This window comes from Idiotropiscis lumnitzeri, chromosome 6 (assembly GCF_059441095.1).
Source record: "Idiotropiscis lumnitzeri isolate Australia: NSW breed Sydney's pygmy pipehorse chromosome 6, RoL_Ilum_1.0, whole genome shotgun sequence".
In the NCBI taxonomy this organism is placed as follows: Eukaryota; Metazoa; Chordata; class Actinopteri; order Syngnathiformes; family Syngnathidae; genus Idiotropiscis; species Idiotropiscis lumnitzeri.
The window spans coordinates 3,699,300-3,725,000 of NC_142396.1; the positions used below are offsets into that span (position 1 = coordinate 3,699,300).

Genomic DNA, 25,701 nt, shown 5'->3' on the forward strand with positions numbered 1-25,701 from the left:
TTGCAGACACGACTGAACGCGTCCGTAATGAAAGCTGGCATCAGCCACAACGTTCTTCCTTTCTCCATGATGGAGAATCCTCCATCGCAAGTTTTTGTGTTTGAAATGGGCCGTAACTTTCGGACTCTGCCGCTCACGCCTGGTTGCCATGACACTCCTTAGCTACCATGCAATCGCTGATGACCCGGATGAACACGACGGCGCATGTGCAAACAGCCAGCGGAGAAAAGCGCAAGACGATGCTCTCTTACGACAAAAGCAATGCAGCAAATAAATGCATATAGAAATTAAGGTCTTGTCGACAGAAACACTTTGCGACTCGCTGGGTGTTCACCTTCTTGATGGCAGCATCCTCCGCCAAGTTCAGTATTTGTTCAAGTAAAAGCCTCATCTGGGGCATTTGGACACCCGCTTTAGTGGAGATTGATTTCTCCGTGTGATTGTTGACAAGGCGAGTTCCTATCAGAGCTGAATGAAGTGTGATCCCATGGCAGCCTAGCGTCACCGTGATTGGCGTTCTTTTGGAATTGCGGATATTTGTGTCGCCGACTGCGTTGGATATTCAAACACGCTCGAGTCATCACCGCTGTGGAATGGCGCAACACAGTCCGTGGGATTTGCAAATAATCTTTTCTCTCTCAAAAATGATGGAAATGATCGCCTTTGTTCACGGTTCGCCGTGGCCGTAGTATATGGGACATTTTGAAAGTTAAAATTTGAATATAACCTGTCAAACAAGTGCAAAGTAAACAAACATGGCGACTCTTTTGACTTTTTTTTTTTCTGTCACGTGCAAAAGAAAGTTCCTTTAAAACCAAACACTGAAATGCGTTTGTGGAGTCTTAAGCGCCCACTTTTGATTTTGAATGATTTTTTTTTTTTTTTGCGAGAGACCCATGCATGATGAGAACAATGAGTGTATGGTCCCACGGCGCTTCCAAACCGACAAAATCCAAAAAGAAGAAATAGAGGATGCATAGCTTGCTTATTTGGAAGCTAGATTGCAGCTGCAAGCATGTTACGCAAATCCTCCACCAGTTGCTTGTATTTGTAGGTGGCAAAAGGTCGCGCTTCGAAGCGCTTCCGAATTGGCTATCGTATGTTCCGCACCACAATTGCGGAGCCTGTAGAACAGCTGAACTGTGCAAGCTTTTTCCTGGCTCAATTTCTGATCATTTTTGCCATGCAGCTCATCTCTGTCAGGCCAAAAACATTCACATATATCAGATACCTTGCTGCATAATCAGACAAAAGAAACCAAAACGTAATTAGCGCTTTGTAAATTCTGCAAACTTGTCTAGCACGTCGGCAGTCGGAAAGAAAATCTCTTTTGAGAAGTCTCTTCCTACTGTCACCGATACAGTGACATCGCATCGGCACGACGTCGTACAGCAAGTACAGTTAAAAATAACCCAACTGGCGCAGCCCTGGTCAGCTAACAGTTTTTCAGGTCAGAGCTTTCCAAGATGGAGGGGGGGGGGCGGCGGGTGTCACCTCCGGGAAAGAATTGAACAGATTTGCACATTTACGCTTGTCAGAACTGATTAGTTTGCAGAGCAGACTGGGGAGGCGAAACCACACTTGGCGCCCCCCACGGCACAGGATCACGGCTCAGGATCATCTTTGAGAATCAGGCCTTTACTGACTGATCGGAAGGGTGGGAAGAGGCTCCAAATTGGTCCCGATTGTCGCCTCTTTGCTTTGAATGCGAATCCGTGTCATTTAGCGTCAAGTAGGGCTGCAACAGTTAATTGAACTCAAATAATTCACAAAAAGGTCGACGCAAAATATCTGCCGACAAGCTCCCCTCGGACCCTTTTTCCAAATCGAGTCATGTTATTGCAGTCGTAACGCGGGCCTCCATCGACCACGTGTCACGTCCAGTCGTTCGACATGCTAACTCATTCACAGACGCCCACGTCACTCACCTGGCAACCACTAGCTTTTCAGGTCACACACACACACAAAAACAATATCTGACCCTCACATGCATGTCATTGCAAAAATCTAGGAGTTCACACACAATGTAAAATGACTGCCGAATATGTTGGATATTCACGCACACGCCATGTCAAATCCTAATCTGGCTGCCGCCGTCGCAGCGGGATGGCGATTGTGCAAAGGATGTGGCAAGATTCACAAACAAAAGATGATGTGGGCAAGCGTTACATAAGAGCAGAAGCACACACTTGTGCGCGCAGCGTTTGCTTGCCACAATTCTGCGCTTGTTCAAAAATAATGACGACATGTCGAAATGTTAAAAATTGTCCCTTTGAATGGGGCGACGTGACTTGGACTCATTCTTTTAGGATTGTCGCTTTTGTGGAGCAGCGAACTCGTGTGCGCTGCATGCAGACTATATTTAGTGCCTGCTATTCGTTCGATGTCTAAGTTGTCAGCGCGGCGTTCTGCCTTCCACCCAACATTTCTCCGCAACGCAAATAAGACAATTGGGAGAACAGGAATTGGTGACGTGTAGGTGTGATTGTCTTCTTTTTTTCCCCCTGCTCCGTTGAAATTGATTTGAGATGCAACACATTGATCGATGAAGCGGCGGCGTACCCTGGCTTTCCTTTAGCAGCATCATCTGCGACCTCCAGGGACCCCTGTTGCCATTACGGAGTTAATGGCGCAGGCGGCGGCGGCCTCAGATGGTGCCAGCCTGTTAGCATATGGGCCAATGAAAGACTTGATTGAATGCGTCTGTCCTCGCACGGGGGACGGACGGACGTGCAACAATGAAATTAGGCCGCACGAAGATGAATGGCACCTACTGTCGGCATGAAAAATAAAGGAGAGTGGATTGGGGGGGGTTGCACCACATTAATTAATGCACAGCTCTGAAGCCGCGCAGAATGCTGCTCATGAATAGCTGCTTGGATCATGGGGGATTTTTTTTTTTTTTTTGGGGGTGGGGGGGATTATTTTCAGATTTTTCCAACCAAGCTTTTTGCAACATTTTTGTGTTTAGTTTTTTAATCAAGTTTGGTGCTTTTAGAACAAGTTATGTACGTGAGGTAATTGCTAGCAAGAAGCTGTTCTGCTTGACTGTTCTCCGCCCCCCTCGGCGCCCCCAGCCCATTTTCTTTCCCTCAGCAGTTGTCTCCGTGTCAAAAAGAAAGGCAAACAGCGGCGTACATGCGGCTTGTCGCCACAGCCTCGGGCTACAGAGCATAATTTGTTGCCACCGTGATGCTAGCGAGCTACGTTGGTTTGGAACGTTGCCTCCACGACAACAGCTTGATGATCAATATTTTAATGACAGCAACATCGCACTGGTTGAATTAATGTCGCAAGCGCCAGCAAACACTTGAGTACAGGAGGACCGGTGTGTGCGGCACATTTGAAATGATTGGAATTGGCCTTTCTCCTTACTGACTGACTTTTCTACATTTCCCGTGTTGTTTACCTCAACGCTGACGATGTCGACGATACTTCGTTAACGAGACGATGACGAGCTAAACGTGGCTCTTTGACCAAAACATGGCGCGACGTACATTCCTACCTTGTTCAGAGTGTCACATGACGATGTCTTGTGACTCGTCTTTATCAGCTGATGTTCGATGACGGTGTGACCTACCTGTCAATTCTTTAATTTTATGCGGCTAATTATTTAGATTTGTGCAAAATATGCACGCTGTGTGCCTCGCCTCTTTATTTTCGGTCATTTTATTTAGCAGAACGACGGCATGTTTTTCTCATATATACTGTTTTTGTACAAAAACAGAATGTATATTGACGTACATCATTATCGGGTTATAAAATGGCCTATATCCTGATAAAGTTTTTGTTTTTCCCACATCGCCCAGTACTATCACTAAGAGTGTTGTGTGATTATGCAGATAACGTTTTTCAGTGTGGGAAAAACAAATTGCTTTGGCGTAATGATTCTGATTTGACTTTTTTTTTCTTTTTTTAAATCAAATTCATTGATAAATCCTTTAGGCTGGAAAAGAACATATTCGGCCATATGCCCCCCCCCCCAGGCCACCCCTGTTTAAATTTGATGTTCTATTTGTTTTCCATCCAAATATTGACTTAATTGTTTCACATCCAAATTGTGGTTCCGTCGCCACGGTAGGAACGGAAGAGCTCCTTGTAATGCCCATCACAAGGTCCGTGCGTCTGGAGTGCTATTACGGGCGTCACGGAGGTGGCGCTGGCATGCTTGCCCGGTCAGAGCTCGGCGGCGCGACAAACACATGGTCGCGATAAATCACCAGCTTTTGTGGCCGGTGCAACTGTGGAGGCGCGTCAGCTGCCGGAGGGCATCATCGCTTTCTGGGCCGTCAGCAAAACGCGTCCTGAGCAAAAAAGCTGTGGGGCTGATGACGTACGTTGGAAGAAGTTTGGACATTTTTGGAGCCATTAAGTGATATCAGGTGTAACAAGATCTATCACATTCGCCGCCATTGTCGAGCTGAAATGCTAAAAAAAAGCTTGGAAAAAAAGTCATCTCTGTTCTGTAGACTTTGGTGGGAAGTCCGCTGAGCTAAGCCACCTTTACAACCCATTTTTTTGTATTTGACTAGTTCATTTATTGCAGATAATTTCGTTTTAGGTTCGATTTTTTTTTTTTTTTTTTTTTTTTACCTGACATGTTTCGGCGAGTCTTTCGCCTTCCTCAGAGTCTCAGAGTGGCTTCAATCCAATTAATTCCACAAAGCAGTCCCAAAAACTACATTGAGCTTTGCATTTTCAAGTGGGGGCCCGTTTTGCTCGATTTCTTTACATCTATGCATTTTTTTTTTTTAATTCTGCTTCTTCAGTGCCCAGAGCAAAATGGCAAAAGCGAAGAAATGGCGTCGAACACCCACAAGTGCCTCTGCAGACATTGGCCTTCCGTGTTTCCCGAAGCCTCCCCCTGACTCGGCCCTTTGTGCTCGTCGCCGAGCGGTGAATAGTGTTGGGCAGCATGCGAGGGGAACAATATGCGATTGTTCCCCCGCCGTGCCGAAGAAGCCGCGGGTTACTCCCTGTACCGTCCCCTGCGCGCCTGAGGAGGAGCAAATGTGGCACGACGTGTCGCCAAGCAGCCGCTCGCTCGGAGAGGGAGGCAGGCCGGCGGCACGCTTCTATGTTGACAACGCTGCGGGAAGAAAAGCTTTCATAGCCAAGCGTGGATTGGGATTTCAGGCAGGAGAGCGAGCCTCGGCAAGCGTTATTTGTGAGCATGTCCTTCCGATCGCTCAAGGAGTTTGGCGTTTCGGCTGAACGTCTGGGCTCCATTTGTAAGCGATGGATGGCTCGCGTCCACAGGTCTGTGTGCAAAATGGCCCTTTTGAGCTCACTTTGACTGAATTTCAAGTTTGTTTGGATTCGGTCATGGCGGCTTTCCGCCCAAACAACTGTCTCCCCTCACTCGTCCGAATCGCCAACATCGCCCTCCTCTCGAGTGGCCATACGGATGAACGCGACCGTGGCGAATGTCATTTTCTCGTGTAACAGACGGCTTACAAGGCACTCATCCTAGCGTGTGCGTTTGGATTCGGGGCATCTGGTGGTGGCATGTCCGTCATGAGGTTGCGATGCCTCGTTTCGCTGAAATTGGGTTGTCGCTTTTGAAGAAAATGCTTCACATTATTACTTTGTGCCAATAATCATGTGTAGCTTTTTCCTTGTCTGCCTTTTGCATGCACTCCTTTTTTTTTTTTTTTTTTTACGCGGTGACGTCATGCTTGATGTGAGAAACGTGAAGAGGGTTTTCGCGGCGTAACATTTAAAGATTGAAGTCGACGAGCGACAATTTTGATGTCTGAAAATACGAAAATAAGCTGGTGGTGGCGCAAAATAGCGGTTCTCTGTGTTAGCTTTTGCTATTCTGCTTGTCTCTTCTCTTAAAATATTCATCCCTGCGCGTGCGAGATGGCGGAAGCGCTGTGAACTTGTGAACATGTTCAGTCCACTAATAAGCAGGAAACAACTGTGACGGTGATGAAAATTGGAATGGCCTTACGACACTTGCATGGCTAACATCTGCTACAAGCGTGAGACCGAGTGTTTGGTCACTTGCAAAATATGCCAGTCTTCAACTGCAACAAAAGTACAAAGGGAAATATTGAATCTTGTTTATTTTTTATTTTTGTATTTTTTTGGCTTTGATGTCCCGTCTTGCAACTCGCTATGGTACACATTTGCTGGATCGTTCCAAATGTGTTCACGTCCAACTGGGCCGCGGCGGTACAATGGTTGGCAGCCGCTGGAATGTGCTGAGAAAAAATCTCAACGATGTCCGAGATGAATTCGATTTTCATCACAATTTGCTTGACTAAGAACGATCTTGACGTAGTCACCCGCTCACAGGTAGAGTGATTGAAATCACATTCATGCTTTCTTGGAATTCAATGGACATTTCCTGGGCGATGTCGCGCTCCGATTCATGATTGTAAACACAAATGCCGAGCGCCTCTACAGAAAGATCTTCATGAAACGACGACAAATGGAGATTGTAATGGATGGACCATCGCTCAGAAAATGGGCAAATATTTACACGGCATTTGCTTTCTTTGTTTTTTCTTAATTTCAGCAACGGCATGAAGATGAATGGGTCGTCAGAACATTTGGATCAACCGGACCCGGACTCCATCAAGATGTTTGTGGGACAGATCCCTCGCTCCTGGTCAGAAACGGAACTCAAGGAGCTTTTTGAACCTTTCGGCGCCGTGCACCAGATCAACATCCTCCGCGATCGCACCCAGAACCCCCCTCAGAGCAAAGGTAGGCTCCGCGGAAAATGTGATGTTGAACCCGCGCGTCGCCGTCCATCAACCGTATTTCAGCGCGATCCCGCCTCAGGCAAAAAGCAACATTGCTTGTGTGCTCTGCTCTCGCAGCACGGCCGTCCGTCCGTGTTTGTGCTTCCGTATGACAGCATTCAGTCGTCCTACAACCCATTTCCATAAGCCGCATTAGAGGAAGATTTGCTTTTGACTTTTTACCCGACGGTGCTGGTTTTCAAAGCTGTATGGAGTAAAACGCGAGGTTTGTCATTGCCTCCGCATATTCCTTCCGTGGCTCTTTAGGTTGCAATGTGCAAAATCTCGTTTCAACCAAGTGGTGCTTTTGAGTTCACCACGCGATAAGGACAAACGGTGAGTCCTGTTTCCGCAGCGCCATTTATGTTGTTGAAAACCAACCTGCTTTTCTTCTGTTGAACAGCGACATAGGGTGCCTAAGAGCCTCGGGATGTAAAGATTCATCGACAATGGATTTAAACTGCTTAAAATAAAACAACAACAAAATCAAAGAATCCATTGGCAATTAACGTTAGCAACAGAGTCTGAAAGTGGGCACATTTCGCCAAATGTCTTGATATGATGTAAAGCTAGCTCCCTTTCATCGCAGCACGGCGGAGATACACGAGCTCCTAAGAAGGAAACATGTTGCGGCTGACGCCCGATTTCGTTTCTGACATCGGGACGGTCATTTCTGAAATGCGAGCTAGCTGTCGTTAGCTCACAGCGGCTACCGTGCACGTCTAATGCAACGGCGGCATGAGTCGGCAATCTCATGTTTAGTAAAACAATTTCGATCAGCAAGAGCACACGAGCGATCACGGTCACCGAACGGTGAAGAATGTTACGTTTGTAAAGTCGGTGTTTCTCTGCTTGTGTGAAATGTGTTCTATAAATAAAACTGCCTTGCCTCCGTAGGTCTTTCGAGAATCCGAATCAGAATGCCCTCTATTGTCATTGTCGAGATTGGAGAGCTCCCCGCTCCAGTACGATACAACAATAATTGAATTAAATATATAAATTATTGTTGCATACTAATTTACCGTGCTAAAAAAATGTTCGGATTCGTCTTTAAAGATTTTCATTTTTTTTAATGTGTTTAGGTACATAGCACATTTTGAACGTGCCCATTACTAGAGAAGCAAAACAATGTTCCCCAAAAAAGGTTTATGACACCAAAACCCTCAATTTCTCCCCAACCAGTTTTCTGATTCTTGGACTTCTTGTTGGGCTGTCGTGACGTTGATGTGGCCGTTCCACCCAAACTGCGCTGCTCGATGGTCAGATGTGCGTGAATCCATTTTCTCACTGAGGCAGATATGTTGACATCAACAAAAGCAGCTACGGCGCACCACCGGACGTTAAGGAGCAGTTATTCATTTATTTGTATCATATTAGCTTTGGACGAAAAGAAAAATGGCAAACAAGTGGATGCTGCTCTCCATTGCCTGCTGGCAAAATGCTGCTGGACGCGTTCTGTTTCCTTTTAGCAAGTGCAGGCCGACAGTCAAGTTTGTGTGCGGGGTGGGCGGTGCGACATCACCAAAGTTTACGGAGCCAATTACCCACCCCTGGGTGGTCAAATGCGGCCTGTCCTTGTCCCAATTGTGACATTCTGAGCACATTGGCGGGTCCAAATCGCTCGCACTGTTCGCTCCATATCAGGCGATGCTTGACTGAGAAGACCGCAAGTGAACACTTAAGACTTGTTCACACCTGGCATGGCGCCGCGCCTCAAGGGAGCACTTGTGGTCCAATTTGAATCTCCAGGCAAATAAACAAGGCAAGCGCTTCATTTCCATAAAAGGGAAAAAAAAAAAACATGTCCACAAGCATTTGTTTGAACAAAGTGGTTCTCTTTCCGGTCCCCCACGATTGACAAGCGGCCGGTGAAACGGATTTTTCTGCACGCGAGTGCTTCGAGACCTCATAAAATGGCAGCAATCACACACACAAATGCCTCCCCTCACCAGAGTGGTGGTTCAAAGGCTGCTTTTTTTTAAGCCAAGCCCCCCCCCCCCCCCATTTGCGGAAAACGGGGCTCCGTGCCATTGATTTGCCCACTTCCTCCTCCGTTTTCTATGCGGACGTTCAGCTGTGATGGTCCATTGACATGTTAATGTCCAATCACAGCTGTCTGTGTAAGGTGAATGTACTGACCCCTCCCACCGTCCTCGCTCATCCTCCGCCGCTTCTCGTCAACACACCTCGGTGGGAGAAGTCGGGCTCCACGTCATGCCAGCGGGCTTATGCTTATTTGCGGAGTCGATAATAAAGCCGTCCCTCGTAATCTGTTATGCTTTGTTTTGGCTTGTTTATTTTTCACCGTCGCACATCCATTAAGTAGCCGTCGTCCAATTTTTCTTTTTCTAAACTCGAGTCAAACGCGGGTCATAGAAAAATAATTATCTAAAAATAAGTCTGGAAGCAGCCGGCGAGGCGTCGCCCGTTGTCGCTGCAAACACGTCTGGATGCGTATTTGGGTTTGTCAGAACGCAGACAACTAACAATCCCCCCTGCGGCCCGGGTGCTCCAGCAACGGCATAATACACACTATGTAGGTCAGAGACGCTGCAGTGCTCCACTTCACTATCCCACTGAAAGCGACAGGCTGGAACGCCACCGGCGGTCTGCTGGGACGGAAGGATGAGAGGTCCCCCCCCCCCCCCCCCCCTCTCCAACCCCACTTCTTTCCTTCCGCCCCCTCCACTGCCACTTCTTTTTTCCTCTCTCCCATCCCCCCTGTCCTGCCATCTGAATGCTTGTACGTTCTCAGATTGGCTGATGAAAGCGCTCTGCATGATGTGTTGGGTCTATGTTGACCTGAGCGCCATCGAAGGCGATCGCGCCGTAGCCTCCGAGCATCCCAGCAATGGCCTTGAAGAATGTCACTCGATTTGAACATGTGACATGCGCAGAAAAAGCTTTCATTCCATTGCGAGTTAGAAAATAGTGATTTCCCGTAAATCTCTCAAAGGTTTCTCTTCTCTTTTCCGGGAATTTTGAAAATATTCCCAATTGGAAAATTTTTCGTGGCAATTAGCTGGCAAATGTAATTTAGACTCATTAAATTGGATAAAAATACAAGGGCTCTGCCGATAGGGATTTAAATTTGGATTTTTAATTTTTGGGGCTAAGACTGGAAAAACTAAAACTCTGGCACTTGTAAGACGCCGTAGCCCTGTGCTTGCATGCCATGTTGTTGTTTCGGACAAGATCGCCCAGCCATCTATCATCTATCCTGCTTTATTCTCTTCTGGCTCATGGATGAGCTGGAGCCAATGCCAACTGACTTGGGGGCAAAAGGCCGACGACACCGGGGCTGGTGTTGGCACCGTACCAAAATTGTGACTTTGACAGTGTACCTTGTGTAAAATACGCTGACACCAAGACAAATACCATGGCAAACACCCCCTTAACATATCTGTCTTAAACGGCGTCCTCAAGGGATGTCTTCAGCCGTAATTCGCCACCATGCTAATGACGTCGCCACATCAACACGTGACGTCATTTGGCTAACTACACTCAAATGTGGCTGGCAGATTTGTAGAAAAGGTTTCATGACCCAATGGCAAGCCTGGTCTCGTACTGTTGTTGTGCGGACCTCTGAGGACAAATAAAATATGTTCCAGCCCACTGCCGCACGCACGCTTGTCCGGCTTTCAGTCGTTCAATGTGCAAAAAAAAAATGGCACCCACATTTTACATGAGTGACGACTGAACAGGCTGAAGACAGAAAATGTAACCGATTTGATTGCCAAACTGGGCAGAAATGCAAAGCTACCTCGGACTGTTGAGACTGACAAGCATTCACGCACGCACCCAACATTTGCTCCGGCGAGTGTGCCACATTCTCGCGTACATTCATTCGAGTCAGGATTATGCGCCTTTTACGTTCCAACTACCATTTTGTAAATTCCTGATTCATTTCCATCAATTCCCATAGAAAGTTTCCAACTTTGTTTTCCCACCCTAGTTGGTTGCTATCCTGCCGGTTCAGCTCTCTTTTTAAATTGTTTATGCCTCTTTCTATCACAGGGTGCTGTTTTGTAACTTTTTATACCAGAAAAGCTGCACTGGATGCCCAGAATGCCCTACACAACATAAAGACCTTAAGCGGGGTGAGTACGTACGTAGCACACGGAGTGGCCGTGGCATGGCACGTAAACTAGCTCCTTTACCCTGTAAAATGTGGGCGTGGCTTGGTTCAAAACTGAAACAGCCTGCTGCAATTTTCCGATATCAGCTGAAATTTTGTTCGGGCCCAGCAGAGGACCCACCCTATGGGGCTGTTATTACTGCAAAATCATTTACATATGTGTAAAATGAATCCGTATCTGTAAGCACAGTCCCAAATGAATGTGTAAATGCGTGAATTCACAAATGTGTGACAAAAATCTGCAAGTGTGTAATTGGATTTGTATACCTAAACAGATGCGTACGGAAATCCGTAAGCATGCGATCAGTAAACATCGGGCCTCCTGATTGGCTGCGTTCTTTCGTGTGATTTTTGCGGAAGTCCTGCCCTGGACGATTCACAAATGCTGTCTGGAGACTTGTGCGTGGCTCCGTAGCTACACATTCAGACCACAGGGGGAGGGGGGGGGGTGTTAATATTCTACAGCTGCAGCAGACAGATGACCCGATGGGGTCTGGTTGGCACGCAGTGGTTACTAAAGAGGAAAAAAAAGTGTTTACTAAATGCAATAAAGGGAAACATTGCTCATGTCAATTTGCAGGTTTTTTTTGCTTCAGTGATTATAATATTTCATTTTGTTAGTATATGAATATGTAATGTTGAGGTCAGTAGTGCCTAGGATGTTCATGTGGACGAATGAATGAGGAAATAAAGACGTACTGGCTATGTGACTTTGCTGTGTAATGTACAAACAATAAAATTAGTTCCACTTTATTCTTGAAAGAAGTTTAAAACAATGGTACTTGACCATGAGTTGACAGCATCCATTTTTATGTGTGTGCGCGCGTGCGTGTGTTTGTGTGTGTATGTATAATGTACGTGTGTGTGTAGGTGTATATGTTTGTATGTGGTACTGGGCTGGTATAATATTAGCGCCCCCTCGTGGTCTGAATGTGTAGCTATGGAGCCACACACAAGTCTTCAAATCGCAGTTGTGACTCATACACGGGAGAACTGTAGCAAAAGTCACACATATGAACGCAGCCGATCAAGAGGCCGATATTTGCAGATCATGCGCTTACAGATTTCTGCACGCATTTGTTTGCGCATCCAAATCAATGTACATATTTGTCACACATTTGTGACTTCAGTGACGCATTTTCAGATTCGTGTTACACATTTGTAACTGGTTGCAGATATGGATTCTTTTTACACATTTGTGGGTTGAAATACACATTTGTAAATGGTTTTGCTACAATAACGGCCTCATGCAACCCATTCACCTTCAAGTGGAACAAATTATTCAGAAGCAGAAATCCTTTTATTGTCATTGTACAGTGTGCAACGAGATTAGAGAGCTCCCCTCTCCAGTGCAATACAACAGTAATTTAATTAAATACATAAATTAGATTAATTAAGGAGTAAATAGTCATGCTAGCCCTTACTAATCATTGATGCGGATACCCCTACCGAGTCTCCAAAACCTAACCGTTACATTTGGCGACTACAGCCAAACATGCCACAAGTCCCCCGATGATTACTCTCCATTCTAGACAGTTGATTCAACCCAAACTAAACAGCGGCACTTGTCAATTGTAATCAATACCTCAGACGACTGCAAAAACAAAAGCGCTGCTGTCATAGAGGCTACTTGTAAATATCGAAGGCGGCTGATAAACGAGTCAGCTCTCCGCACCGGAGGGCAATCCGTCAGCCGGACATTTTAAATCAAGTGTGGCGTTACGGCTTCACTGGCACCGGCTGGCGGTGACTGAGTTTGGATGGAGGTGACAGTCTGGAACAAAAAAAGAAAAGAAAAAAAAACACGCTTTTGAGCTCATTCCAGATTTCTCTCACTGGTTGGTCAGTGATGCTCGCCAGTAGCCATACCGAGTGGGCCATCTGTCCGCTTCTCTTTAGTGCTTGTCAAAAAAACCCACTCCCAACCCATTTAAAAATACATTTAAAAAATCATGCGTACAAGCTGCTCGGGCTACTCATAGCTGTTATTTATTCTTTGACGCTATTGGCAGGTAAAACGTGCTCCAGAAATATGCATTGAGACAAAGTCATGCTAGGATAAAGAAAAAAAGAGCGAGAGAGGCTCTATTAAAGCTGTGGTGAAGAAATGTCAGCTCCTTGAGCGCTTGTTCTGCAGACACCCCCCCGCCCACTCGCATTATGAAGAGTGAAATGTTCCCACATTATTGGAGTGCGTCTCTGCCTGGCCTATTTATAATGTGCTGCGACGTCTCATGAGATGCACCCCCTCGCCCCCCTTTCCCTACTAAATCTTGCTCGACATCTCGGGCTGCGTGGAGGTGAACTGCTGGACAAGAAGCAGATGAAGCAGCAACAATCGATGACAATAAAATGACAAAGCTGCGAACTTGATCCTTTGCTATGAACATTGCAAATCACTTCTCAATGTGGGAGCAGTGGAGGGAGGGTGTTGCCACGAGAGGCACCGGGAGACACACGGAGGTGCGAGTGCCAACGAGGTTCATGGGGGATTGTGATCGCTTGCACTCTGAGCAATTCAATAACTCCTCCATTATTCTTTTCCCCTCCGCAGATGCATCATCCTATCCAGATGAAACCAGCTGACAGTGAGAAAACCAGCGGTGAGTGTTTTTTTTTGTTTTTTTGAGTGGGGGGTGGGCTGCATTTTTTTATTTATTTTTTTTAATGGGATGATGGAATAAAGTGAAGGATCTAGTTGAGGTAATGGCAGTGTTAGATCATTTCTATATAGTGGTGAGCACCAGGATTAAAAGCTTTAAAAGGGCATCAAGGAAATGTAGGTATGCGAGGTGGGATGTAAGGGGGGTGAGCACGAAAATGGATATTACATCATCATCATCATCATCATCATCATCATCATCATCATCGTCTGCCTGGAGCAGCAGTCAGGGAGGAAAACAAAGCTTGTAAGTTGAACGCATTTGTTGTGGTGCATAGAGTTGGAGGTTGAGAATGTGGCGGCGTTGTGCGTAAGCGGGAGAGACGAGGCAGTGTAAGGTTTCTTTGATTGCGCCATAATTGTTCAAGGGATGACTTTTTTCCGTTTGTCTCCTCAGCGGTGGAAGACAGAAAACTCTTCATCGGAATGGTTTCCAAGAAATACGGCGAGAACGAGGTCAGGATGATGTTCTCGTCCTTTGGCCAGCTGGAGGAGTGCCGAATCCTGCGCGGACCCGACGGACAGAGCAGAGGTAAGTGGCCGCAACCCGTCCCGTCACCTCTCCACGAAAAGCTTTTGGATTGGTGCGACACTCGAGGCCCCCGCACGGCACCTTGAAGGACGGCCACATAGCGCCATCCGGATACAATGGGCCCTGTCGCCTTGGCAACGGCCGGCTGCCTGCCTCGGTTGGGCGTGCTCGGCTGGCTGACGCCTCGGCTGTTCTCTCGTACCTCTGTCGCACGCTACAAGGCTGAAATTAGCCCGCCGTCGCGTTTCCTTGAGATCATCCGAGCCACCGCACGTCCTGACGGCAAAGCTGGCAAAACGTCATTTTTTTTCAAACAGCTCTTTATAAAAATCGCAGATTAGCGTGTGTCTGTGCGTGTGTGTGCGCGTGTAATCAGTGTTTTCACCACACAGTCGAGCCTCTCTGGGTGGCAGTTTTTGAATCTGTCAAGTCACTGTGCTCATGTGTTAGTGTTCCGTTGTCTTCTTTTCTCTGTGTGCTAACCAGTGAGGGTGGTTCTGTGTACATTTTCTGTTACTGTAATGTGTTTTTTTGGGGTTCATAACGACTTGTCCAAACCTTTTTTGTCTTGTTTTTGTTTCTTCTTGTCCCTCCCTCTCCCCGCCCCCTCCCTCTCCTATTGTTCCCTCCTCCTCCTCCTCCTCCTACAGGCTGTGCGTTTGTCACATTTGCTACCAGGGCAATGGCACAGAATGCAATCAAAACCATGCATCACTCTCAGACTATGGAGGTACTGTATCCCCCCCCTCCCCCTTCTCACATACTCTGCTGCCCCCATGTGTTGGAAAGACATGAACATGTTTAGTTAAAAAAAAAAGAGAAAAGAAATCTTGGATTGTTTGCACATGACTGCCGAAATCCGGAGCAGCATGACAATTATTTTGCAGATTTGAATTTTATTGCCCTGCCCGAGTCCGTCCACACCTTCGCAGATTTGAAAAGGGCTTATCGGAGGCGTCGGTTCATTGTCCCCACATAGCCAAGAGAGTCTCGTAATAATTTGACAGCGAGTAAATCGGGCCTCTGAGCGAGTTCAATCGTCGGCCCCGGCAAACAGTCTCGGCCTGCAAAGATTAAAATTGGTCCCGCTGAGGTGAACAAGCCTGTTTCCCTGTCGAGTCTGGTCCCTGTATGGCTCTGTACTCTGACAAAGACTTTGCAGCGCATGCCGTTTTGTCCTCATGCATCTGTCTGAGCCGTTATGTTGCCTGTCTGATTGTTGAGACCGTCTATTGTATTGCACTCTCCCCGTCAACGTCTGCTGCCGTTTGCCTGTTTTCATTTGACATCGTTGTCTTCATTTGTGGTCTGTGGACTCCATTCCGGGCCAAAACAGCTTCATGTGTCTGCAGCATCGTCCTGTGCCCTCTCTGGAATGTGACCTGGCTCAGCTATGCATGGCACATGTCCTCTGTGTGTTAGCTTTCATATGAATGCAGCGGCCATTAAAAAATGTGACAAAAACGATGAAGGCATTGACGATGACCCCCCTTGCCCTTTTGACCTCAATTTGATTTTGTGGAGCAAATTGCTGCCAGTTTCCCCGGCTTGTTTTTGCGTGCATCTGAACCAATTTCATGTTGCCGTCACTTCAGGGTTGCTCCTCTCCTCTGGTGGTGAAATTTGCCGACACGCAGCGGGATAAGGAGCAGCGGCGTCTGCAGCAGCAACTGGTGCAGCAGATCCAGCAGCTCAACAGCGCCTCCACTTGGGGGAACCTGGCCGGCCTGGGCAGCCTCACGCCTCAGTACCTGGCTGTAAGTGGCACACGGGCACGCAGTCGGGCCCGACATCATTTCGTCGTGACACATTTGCTTGTCTTAAAAAGTTTTATTTCCAGACTTGGCCATGATAGCTGAAAATGGGTTGAAAAAAATCATAGACTAATTGAAATGTTTGCAGTATTCCTCCTACGAGCTGTCGCCACACTTAAACTCAGTGAAACACAAACAAACAAATATTCCTCAGCGCCTTAGGCCAGTTGAAATTTCCAAAACAAAGAAAAATGTTCAACCCAACCATACAATTAAAGCCCTTTAAGTAAATGCTAACGTACATATTGCGAAAGTTAATATGATCATTAAAACCTTAAAATGCTACTTTAACACACGGAGCAACGTTACTTTGAAAAGAATTAAAGGGCAAGTCAAGTAAAATATTTTCTTTACTATATTATGAGATATGCGCCCTCAATAATCCAAACATGGTGTCCCGATGATGATTGCGTTTGTGGAATAGGAATAAAGCAACCAAACGCAGACATTTTGAGCCATGTGGCGTCGGCCATTTTGCCACTTGCTAGCAATCACAAATGACATCACAGTTGCTCAGGACTCGGGTAACAACCAATCACAGTTCACTTGTGATCTGAAGCTCAACCATGTTTGGTCGTTCGCTTTGGTGTCATTTTCAGTTGACAGAAAGTCGCAAAAACATTATTATTTTTTTGTTTTGCTCTTTAACTCCTATTCTACTAACACAATATTCATCAGAATTGGAGAACTGGATTGAGCATATTGACAAGAAAACTTTTGACTTGACTTCCCCTTTACAGTTAGCTTTGTTTTTTTTTTTTGTTTTTTTTCCCTTAACTGATCATTTTGGAATACTGCCAATGCCTCATCTTAAGCTTTGAGATATTGATTTTAAAGACAAAAGCCAAATGGTAGGGCCCGGCGATGGCTCGCTATGTTTGCGTGACACGCTTCTCATGTTCAAGCAGCCAACGTGAGACCGTCGCTTGCGCCCTCAGGTTGCCGAGCGGCAGAAAAACATAACCTTGCGGGAAATTGTTGGAAACTAACTGCGCCTTTCCAATTTCCTTTCCTCCTCAGCTGCTGCAGCAGGCCGCGTCCACAAGTAACCAGAGCAGTTTCAACAGTATTCAGAGGCTCGGTGAGTTGACTCGTCAGTGCCGTCCATGTACACGGTTGCCGGAATCGCCCTCGTCATTCGTTGTTGCGCACCCACATTTCCTCCAGTGCGCATCAAATGATGACTCATCAGGCTGAGCCACGCATTTTCCAGCCTTTTGTCACATTGTTGATTGACAGCAAAGCGGTAAAAAATGTTTGCTGGATCTCGCCAATGAACTGTCTCACTTTTTCTTTTGTAGGGGTGAATCCGCTTCAGCTGCAGAATTTGGCCACGCTAGCCGCGGCAGCCGCGGCGGCGCAGAGCTCTGCCACTCCCACCTCCTCCGGCGGCCTGTCCGCCGCCACCAGTGCGCTCGGAGCGCTGGCCAGCCCAGGTGATTTAGTGCCAGCATGTTTGCGCTACTGCTGTACAATACAATCCCACTTTATTGATCTAGCGCATTTCACCACAGCTGGCGCTGTCACAAAGCGCTTTCCACGTGGGCTCATCGAAATTTGCGGGAAATTTGAACACAAATGAAAACGCTTCAAGAGTAGATACCAGCACAACAGCAGCACAGCGACCGTCTTATGTTGAGTCAAAAGCTGACGTGATGAGATCCGTCTTTTGAGCAGCAGCATTTTGGAGCAACCGGAGGCGCTTGAGGGAGGACCGGCTGACTCCAAAGTCACGTGCGAGACGTAACCAAGGCGTGGATTACTGCTTCAAAGTGCTGCTGAGAATGAAAAGGGCTTCACTTAAGTGGATTAAACAACAACAACACTGATTTGCCCGACTAATTTTTCAATCGCCGTGCAGTTTAAAAGCCAAGTTTGCGACGGTTTGCTTGAGATAAGATGCCACACTGAACGTTCATATGGCGCTTGTGTTTCTAATCAAGTGTCCAGTTGGTGTAAAAGATGTCCTTTATTAATAATATTCCCTTTATTAGTCCCACAATGGGGAAATTCGAGATTCGAACCCAGGCCTCCTGGGGAGACTGGGTCCTGAACGCGACGCCTTAGACCACTCGGCCATCCTATTAGTCCCACAATGGGGAAATTTAAATAAGTCACAAAGCCGATGCTGTCTATCTTGTGCATCGTCTGCAGACGGGCAAGCTTTAGAATCAGTTGTTCCCATATTGTGTGTTTTCAGTGTGCTTTTATTGGAGTTGGCAGCCCACCGCATTGATTCTGGATGTCATGTTTTTTTTTTTTGCCTCACCAGCCGGCTCAACGGCGGGTTCCGGTGCCAGTGCCGCCATGAACACGTTGGCATCTCTGGGCACCTTGCAGGGTCTCACTGGCGCTTCCGTGGGCCTCAACAACCTCAACGCTCTTACCAGTGGCGTTGGCGGTAAGAGTGCAGCTCATCAGCGAGTTCAAAAAAAATAAATAAAATACACCCTACAGATTAGCATTCAAAATATTGGAAATTGGGTGAGCCCATTACCCCCAAAAATGAATAAAAAAAAGAAATCATTACAATTAAAAAGAGAAAAATAAAGCCAATCCAATTTGATATGCCAAAAACCGTAGATTAACAATGGCAACACCAAATGTCCGTGGAGTCAACAAGATTGCGTTTGCGCTCATTTCTTACTTTGCGGAGCCGATCAATGAGTTCACTGATTGATTGATTGACAAATTATGGCATCACTACCGATCACAGATTTTGGATCAACAGCTAAATATCTGCCGATCAAATGTGTTTGAAGTCAACATTGAAGTACAGATAATTAGGGGGAAAACAACTCTTAACTCCTGTGCCAAAATATAATAATAAAAAAAAAGGATACTCTGAAATGTCCTTAATTACAAAAATAAAAGCAACTTATTTCTAGAAAAACTATTTTTTGGGGGTTCTTTTTTGCGCTACGCTGTGAGTGTTCCGCAAAGCTTTTCTTACAATACAATACAACTTTATTAATACACTTAAAACTGACAAAATAATCTAAATTAATGAATGAGAACAAAAAGAAATGAACCTTGTATGATTTTTTTTTTTTTTTTAAGTTTTTGAACATGAGAAGCTGCTGCTGTTAGGCCTGCCCGTTGACAACGCATTTGCGGCTGTTTCGCCCATTGTTCTCTTTCCCCTCTGTGCATCTTATCGTCATGACGAACCTATTTTGACGTCGTTGGCTTGTTTTCATATTTCGAGTGTAAAAATTCCAACGCAACCCTAAATCCTCCCTCAAGTAAAGTGGCGGTACCTGAAAGTTGTGTTCCGAGTGTTTGTGGTCATCGTTGCCTCTCCCAACCATAATCCACGTGGAGCGGGGCTCACCAACTTCGCTCCTCGAGGGCACCCATGCTGCATGTTTTGCACCCGTCCCCGTTTCCACACACGTGATTCAAACCATCAGCTCGCGTGCGCACTGGCTAAATTGCGCCCCCTTCCTTTTGTTGTCTTTGGTGCAGGAATGGGGGCCCTGAACGGAGGCTTGGGCTCGTCCATGGCCAACGGCTCGGCGGCCGCTTCCATGGACGCGCTGACCCAGGCCTACTCGGGGATGCAGCAGTACACGGCCTCGGCCCTGCCCTCGCTCTACCCCCAGCCGCTTCTGCAGCAGAGCATCCCCGGCCACCAGAAGGAAGGTGAGCACGCCGCGGCGACTCCCCCAACGCTCACGTTTGAGTTTCTCACTTGAACTACGTCTAACGTGAGATCCTGGCCTTTGTTTTACCAAAATGGAGTAGGCCCAGAGGGCGCCAACCTGTTCATCTACCACCTGCCGCAGGAGTTTGGGGACCAGGACCTTCTTCAGATGTTCATGCCTTTTGGGAACGTGGTGTCGGCCAAAGTGTTCATCGACAAACAGACCAATCTGAGCAAATGCTTTGGTAAGTGCTCCGGCACCCCGTACTGGCCACCAACAGAATTCATCAGGTGCCGTTTGGAGCCAAGATGGCGGTTGAAATTTGCTGGCCGGGTTGATGAAGTGTTTCCTTGCTGCCAAAAGTCAAGACTTTGTTTCGGCGTGCTGCAGAGTTTGTTCGGCACTCGGCCTCTTCGCAACTTGTTGCCTCTTTGTCAGATTTTACCCAATTTTGTCTGGAGTTTTTTTTTTTTTTTTTTTTCAGTGTGTAGAATGTTTTTCAAAGTGCATTCATTTTGAAAGCCTACTTTTAACGTTCAACAATGTGCAAAAAAAGATTTCACATCATACTTTTTGTGTGTGTGTGTCTATATGTATGTATGTATATATATATATATATATATATGTATATATATATATATATATATATATATATGTATGTGTATAATGTATGTAGAACTAATACTAATAATTTGGTGGTAAACTCTCAGTGAGGCCCCGTAGTAGATTCTTTATCATCCCTCCCAATTTGAAGTTTAGTTTCCATATCAGACCAGTAATGTTTGTTTTCTTCCCCGTTGTTGTGTGCCCCATTGCTGAAGTGGCAATTTAACCTGAATTTGAATCACCAACCTCTTGGCCTATTTGCTGCAAATTTGTCATATTTTGTTGTCTGTGCACCTGCAATTGTTGTGCACGTTTTCATTTGAATTTTTTTATTTTTTTTATGTCAAATTTTTAAAACGGCATGTTTCGGATAATGGATGGATGTACTTTTTTTTTTTTTTTGCCCGATTTGTGTCCAATATTTTGAATTGACCCCTCGTGTGCGTCCTCAGGGTTCGTCAGCTACGACAATCCCGTCTCGGCGCAAGCTGCCATCCAGGCCATGAACGGCTTCCAGATTGGAATGAAGCGGCTGAAGGTTCAGCTGAAACGTTCCAAGAACGACAGCAAGCCCTACTGATCCTCTCCCCCGATGCCCCCACCCTGCCCTCTCCCAACACCTCCTCCCCAGCTCTAATGCTAGCAATGCTAGGGTAAGTTTGCCCTCCAGCCAGTCACCACAGCACAGACTCAGTGAGGGCAGGGGCAGAGAAAGGAGCCCTGTGGCTTTCCTTAAAAAACAAAAACAAGTTTTCAATAATCTTTTTGCGTCTACTGTATTCTCATTCCTGCTGTTTTATCTTAAATATTTTAATGTATGATTATTTATGACTATCACTGGAGTTGGTCAGTGTTGTTGCTGGAGGGAACTAGTGTAGAGCGTCGGGTTTTCTTTTTCTTTTTATCTGTCTTTTACTGCCCATGCCTTTTTTTTTCATTGCCTTCTGCTGATGCTTAGCTGGGTTGACTAAGGATCACGTGGGCTTGAAGGGCCAAAGCCGTGACGTGCTCCTTTACATACATGAGTCCGTGTCATCAGTCGTTCTTAATGTTCCCCTCGTTGTTTCGAAGTCACTCTCGCTCTGTCTCTGTCTGTCTGTCTCTATTATCAACCCCCTCCTGCAGTCATTCCATCCATCCGAGACTGACTCCAGATGGATCTTTTAGGTGCCAAGTACTTTGCATGTCAGGAGTTCATTTTGTCACTTCAATCCAGTCCGTGTATTGTTTTTGTGTGTTGCCAGAGGCAGAAGGCGTCGCGGACGTGTGTTGTTTACCGTCGAATGTTCTGTTGGGCTTCCCTCAAAAACATGAAATGTGGCTCCTCCCAAAGAAGTCAACCCTTGCCTTCCTGTGACGCTTCCGGTCTCTCTGTTGCGACTCTTCAAGTTCAGATACACGTCAATTCCAAGTTGCTCGGTTAGCTCGTTTCCAAAAGGAATTGCAATTTTCACCCATGGTCTGACTATTATCTTTTCCATAAATTGATAATCAAAGATGAGCGCGTGCCCATACCACGCATCAGTTTTGAGCCGATACGGCCTTTTTTCAATGTATCGAATACTGAAAAGTGGGATGGAGCGCCCCGCTGGACTCTGATTGTGGCAACGGTTTGGTCTGTACCACGTTAGAAAATCTTTCTTCTTTTGGATGAAACACAAGATAGTCCGTCTGTTTTCGCCGAGAGCTCCAGAAATCTGAGAATAAAGATGTCCTTTAATAGTCCCACAATGAGGGAAATTTGTAGTGTTACAGCAGCAAAGATATAGATCACACAGAGGTGGCGGCGTCATGTTCATGTGTAACATGAGCAGCAGACATTCATAAAAAGCATGCAAATGTACACAGTATATACACAGATCCCCGTGTAGATACATACCTCCATCCCACGACATATACAAGTGTAAGGAAACACTCCTAGTGTCTCTCCATGGTACAGAGGGGAAAGAATGAAAAAAAAAATACTGAATATGTCCTGTTGGGAGGCTAAAATCAAAGCGAGAAGTGAAACGAAGGCTGTCAAATAATCGTCAAAATCAGTGTCGATTAATTTGATCATCGATTAATTGTTGCACCTCAAACACTCCGAATTATCAAGAGATTGCGCAATGATGACCAAATTGGCTTCCAGAGTTTCTTTCTGGGCAGTGGGCGGCCATTTTATTTTTGAGGGAACCTGGCTGTGTGTTGATTGTTGATTTGGGTGCCTCATGGCTAAAATGATTCTTGTGCCGTGGCCCTAACTTTCTCCTCTTTGTCCTCTTTCTCTTTCTCTCTCTCTCTCTCTGTCTCTTGTGTTTTTATTCCTTTGTGTTTGATTTTTAGAACAAATCTCCATGCCTGTTTGCGCATCATTAGCCTAGCATGTCTTCATGATGTTGAAAGGCAAGGCGCGCTCCCCGCTGGCCTCCTCCTCCTCATCCTCACCACCACCATTGTCTGTGATGTCTCTAAGCTCGCCTGACCAATACCTGGCCCCGCCCACTTAGCTCAACCTGACTTGTTTCTGCATGCGTGTTCATCATTTGTGTTTTGTTTTGTATTGAAATGTGACGGGATGGGAGAGAGAGGTCAAGCACAATTAATGTGAAAACGTATCTACGTTCAAGTTATTTCCCCAAATGTTGTTTTAAAACCTGTGGGATTTCTTATTTTAGCTTTTTTTTTTTGGTTTCCTTTTTAATACCTCTCTCTGCAGGGTTCAACACAGGGATTCGCACGTCAGTTGTGCGATTTGGTGCCATAAGCAATATGTTCAAGGAAAGAAAAGTCTATTAAACCACTTCTTTTTCTTTTCTTTTGTTTTTTTTTTTCCTTTTTTTCTTCTCCCCCCCCGACCAGTAAATACCCTATCGGCGCTCTTGAAGAAGAGCTTGACATTTAGCGGGCTGTGTAAAGATTTAGTTTTTCTTCTGCATCAAGGCTATTACGATTTTTATTTTTATTTTTTTAACTACCAATGGCACAATAAAAGGTACATTTGCTCAGTTTGGAGAAATGACTACCTACATGAGTCAACTTTTTTAGAACTGATTCACAAATAGACAATCTGTGGTTTAAATGCACACTTAGATTACCTATATTTTATACCATTGAATCTATAGAGGTCTAACTTACAGAACCCAAGCAAAAAGGTTGGGTTTTTTGTAGATTTATGTTGTAATGTCATCTGTGTTGGGAAGTGGGCACTGAAAAGGGGGGTCTGTAGTTTAAAAAAACAAAAAAAAAAACAGGTTGACAGTCATTTCTACTAAATTGAAACCACACTTGAAGTTGAAAATTCCTCTGCATTCATTGTTTTTTTTTCCCTACTGTGATTTGGTACGTCTTGTTCATTTCCTGTGAATTCTATTTTATTTAATCTTTTTCATGACTACGAATGCTTTCACTGTTTTCGGATGCCTCGTGTGATTTCCTTAACTTTAATCATACAAATGCCAGACAATGTCTTTCTTTTTGTTTTCTTGTCAAAGTGCCCATGTGTCAAAAAGTTTGGAAGTTCCACAACACATTTGAGTTGTCTTTGCGCACGCACGCACGCATGCAGTTCGTGTGGTCATCAATGTGGGAGCCCCTGAAGACATGACCACTCGGACAACTTTTTTTCTTGTTCTAACATCCCCCCCCCGCATCACCGTTGAGTTGTGACCCGCAATCCCCACCATTGCGGTGTTGGTTTACAAATACATTCCACTGTATCCGCAAAAAGTTTACACTTGCCCGAAGGAAGGGTGATTTTTCAGTTGTCTTGTACCATACCAAAACAACCGCTTGTAGAGCCACACTTGTTAGCCCCCCCCCCCCCCCCCAATGCCGCAAAGATGAGTTGCCAACTCAGGGTTTTCCTTTGATGTGTGAGAAACAAATTACGACACATGTACAGCTTTTGTTTTTTGTTTGGGTTTGTCACCTTGTCTACAAACACCTCCAAAATGAACAAGACCCCCCCCCCCCCTTGAGCCCCCTTATCCAAATTGAAAAAGTGCACAAAATATGTGTCGTCTTGTAAAGGAGCACTAAGCACAAAGATGGGAGCTTTCCTTTTTTGGGGCAAAAAGATGCGTATGTGTATATCCTAAGAGTTACTTTTGAATGCTTTTTACAGTGTTTTTTCTATCTCTCTCTCTCTCTCTCTCTCTCTCACTCTCTCTCTCTCTCTCTCTCTCTCTCTATATATATATATATATATATATATATATATATATATATATATATATATATATATATATATAATGCAATACAATAATTAAAGTGCCATACACGTCTAGAAAACTGCCTACACATCCTTATCAGGCCTTGTTTAGATTGCTGCACTTCACCTTTTTTTGTGTCACTTGCTTAAATGCCACGTCACCCCCCCCCCCAAAAATGAACATTCTGTGTGTCATTAGAAACTGTATTGTGTCGTTTAGCATTTGTAGATAAAACAAAAAACACCCCCCTATATATGCATATATAAAAATGTTCTATTTGAAGGTGTGAGCTCATGCACTGGAACACTTTGCGACACCGCGTGGACTTGATTCGACGTTTCTACGAACCACTTTGTTAGTCAACCATTGTGTTATAGCTGCGTGCGTGCGTGTGTGTGTGAAGTGTTTAGCGACTCTTACGACAAAACAAACAAAAAAAAAAAGCACAATGTACAGATGTACAGCCAGTCTCACTTCAGGGGCTTCCATCACCAAATTGCAGCTCCAACAATCACTCTTGTTTGATTTCTGAAGTGCTTTGTTACCTCCTCTTTAGATATCGTCTTCTTCAAATGCCATGCATCAAAGTATATGAATTCCTTGTCTGATAAGCGGTCATTTAATAGATGTGCTCCTTTTATTTTTGGTCTCAATGACAAGCCAAAGTGGGTGCATCTTGATGTGATCTTCTTGGTTACTTTGTGAACAAGGGTGGCATTTGAAAAAAAAAAGGAAGGAGGGAAAAATCCAAATCAAAATCGTAGGCGTACGCAGGCTTTTTCCAATTTCTACAACTGGTTGTTCATAATGTATTTTGTACCAGTGATGCTTTTTATATTGGAAATTAAAAGAAGAGAAATCTAAATTGTCTGGCCTCTCTCAATGTGGCCTCCTCACGTTCGACCAGGTCTTTTTTGCTTGTTGCTGTCAAGCTATTATTACTACTATCATCATTTTGTGTCTTTAAAACGAAAAAGCAAAAAAAAAAAAAAAATGTTGCCTGGTTTTTGAATTTCCTCTCCTCGGTTAGTAAATGCGTTTCTGGGGGGGGGGGGGGGTCCTCTAAATGGTGGTAAGTTTCATGTTAGTATTTGTGCTGTCATCTGGATTTTTGACCTGTGTGGATAATTGTCTTAGTTTAAGAGTTACCTGCTTAGTTTGAGCCTTGCTTTTCTTTCTTTTTTTTTTTAAATCTGTGTAGATTCTTTATTTTTGTTTCTATTCCCCCCCCCCTCCCCCATAGCAGTCTGTAGACAAGAAACTCTGTTCTTCTTTTTGGTCGATGTTTGTTCATATGTGGTGTGTTTCTTTGCCTCTGTCTACAGATTAAACCATTTCCCCTAATATGGAAAGC

At 45.3% G+C, this 25,701-nt stretch overlaps 1 protein-coding gene across 5 annotated transcripts in view; it reads left to right on the plus strand.

Annotated features, from left to right (window-relative positions):
• LOC148334601 (CUGBP Elav-like family member 2) overlaps positions 1-20,807 on the plus strand; it is a 31,929-nt gene extending 11,122 nt beyond the window's left edge. For 3 of the 5 annotated variants that reach the window (XM_088299575.1, XM_088299572.1, XM_088299573.1), the window contains 12 exons: positions 6,527-6,717; positions 10,773-10,855; positions 13,448-13,496; positions 13,953-14,087; positions 14,738-14,817; positions 15,683-15,844; positions 16,922-16,982; positions 17,203-17,337; positions 18,174-18,302; positions 19,370-19,546; positions 19,646-19,792; positions 20,607-20,807. In XM_088299575.1, coding sequence (XP_088155701.1) covers positions 6,534-6,717; positions 10,773-10,855; positions 13,448-13,496; positions 13,953-14,087; positions 14,738-14,817; positions 15,683-15,844; positions 16,922-16,982; positions 17,203-17,337; positions 18,174-18,302; positions 19,370-19,546; positions 19,646-19,792; positions 20,607-20,734 — 1,470 coding nt within the window. In that variant the 5' untranslated portion in view covers positions 6,527-6,533 and the 3' untranslated portion in view covers positions 20,735-20,807. The remainder of the gene's footprint in view (positions 1-6,526; positions 6,718-10,772; positions 10,856-13,447; positions 13,497-13,952; positions 14,088-14,737; positions 14,818-15,682; positions 15,845-16,921; positions 16,983-17,202; positions 17,338-18,173; positions 18,303-19,369; positions 19,547-19,645; positions 19,793-20,606) is intronic. The other 2 variants (XM_088299574.1, XM_088299576.1) reach the window with 1 other exon arrangement.
• Positions 20,808-25,701: the final 4,894 nt, after the last annotated feature.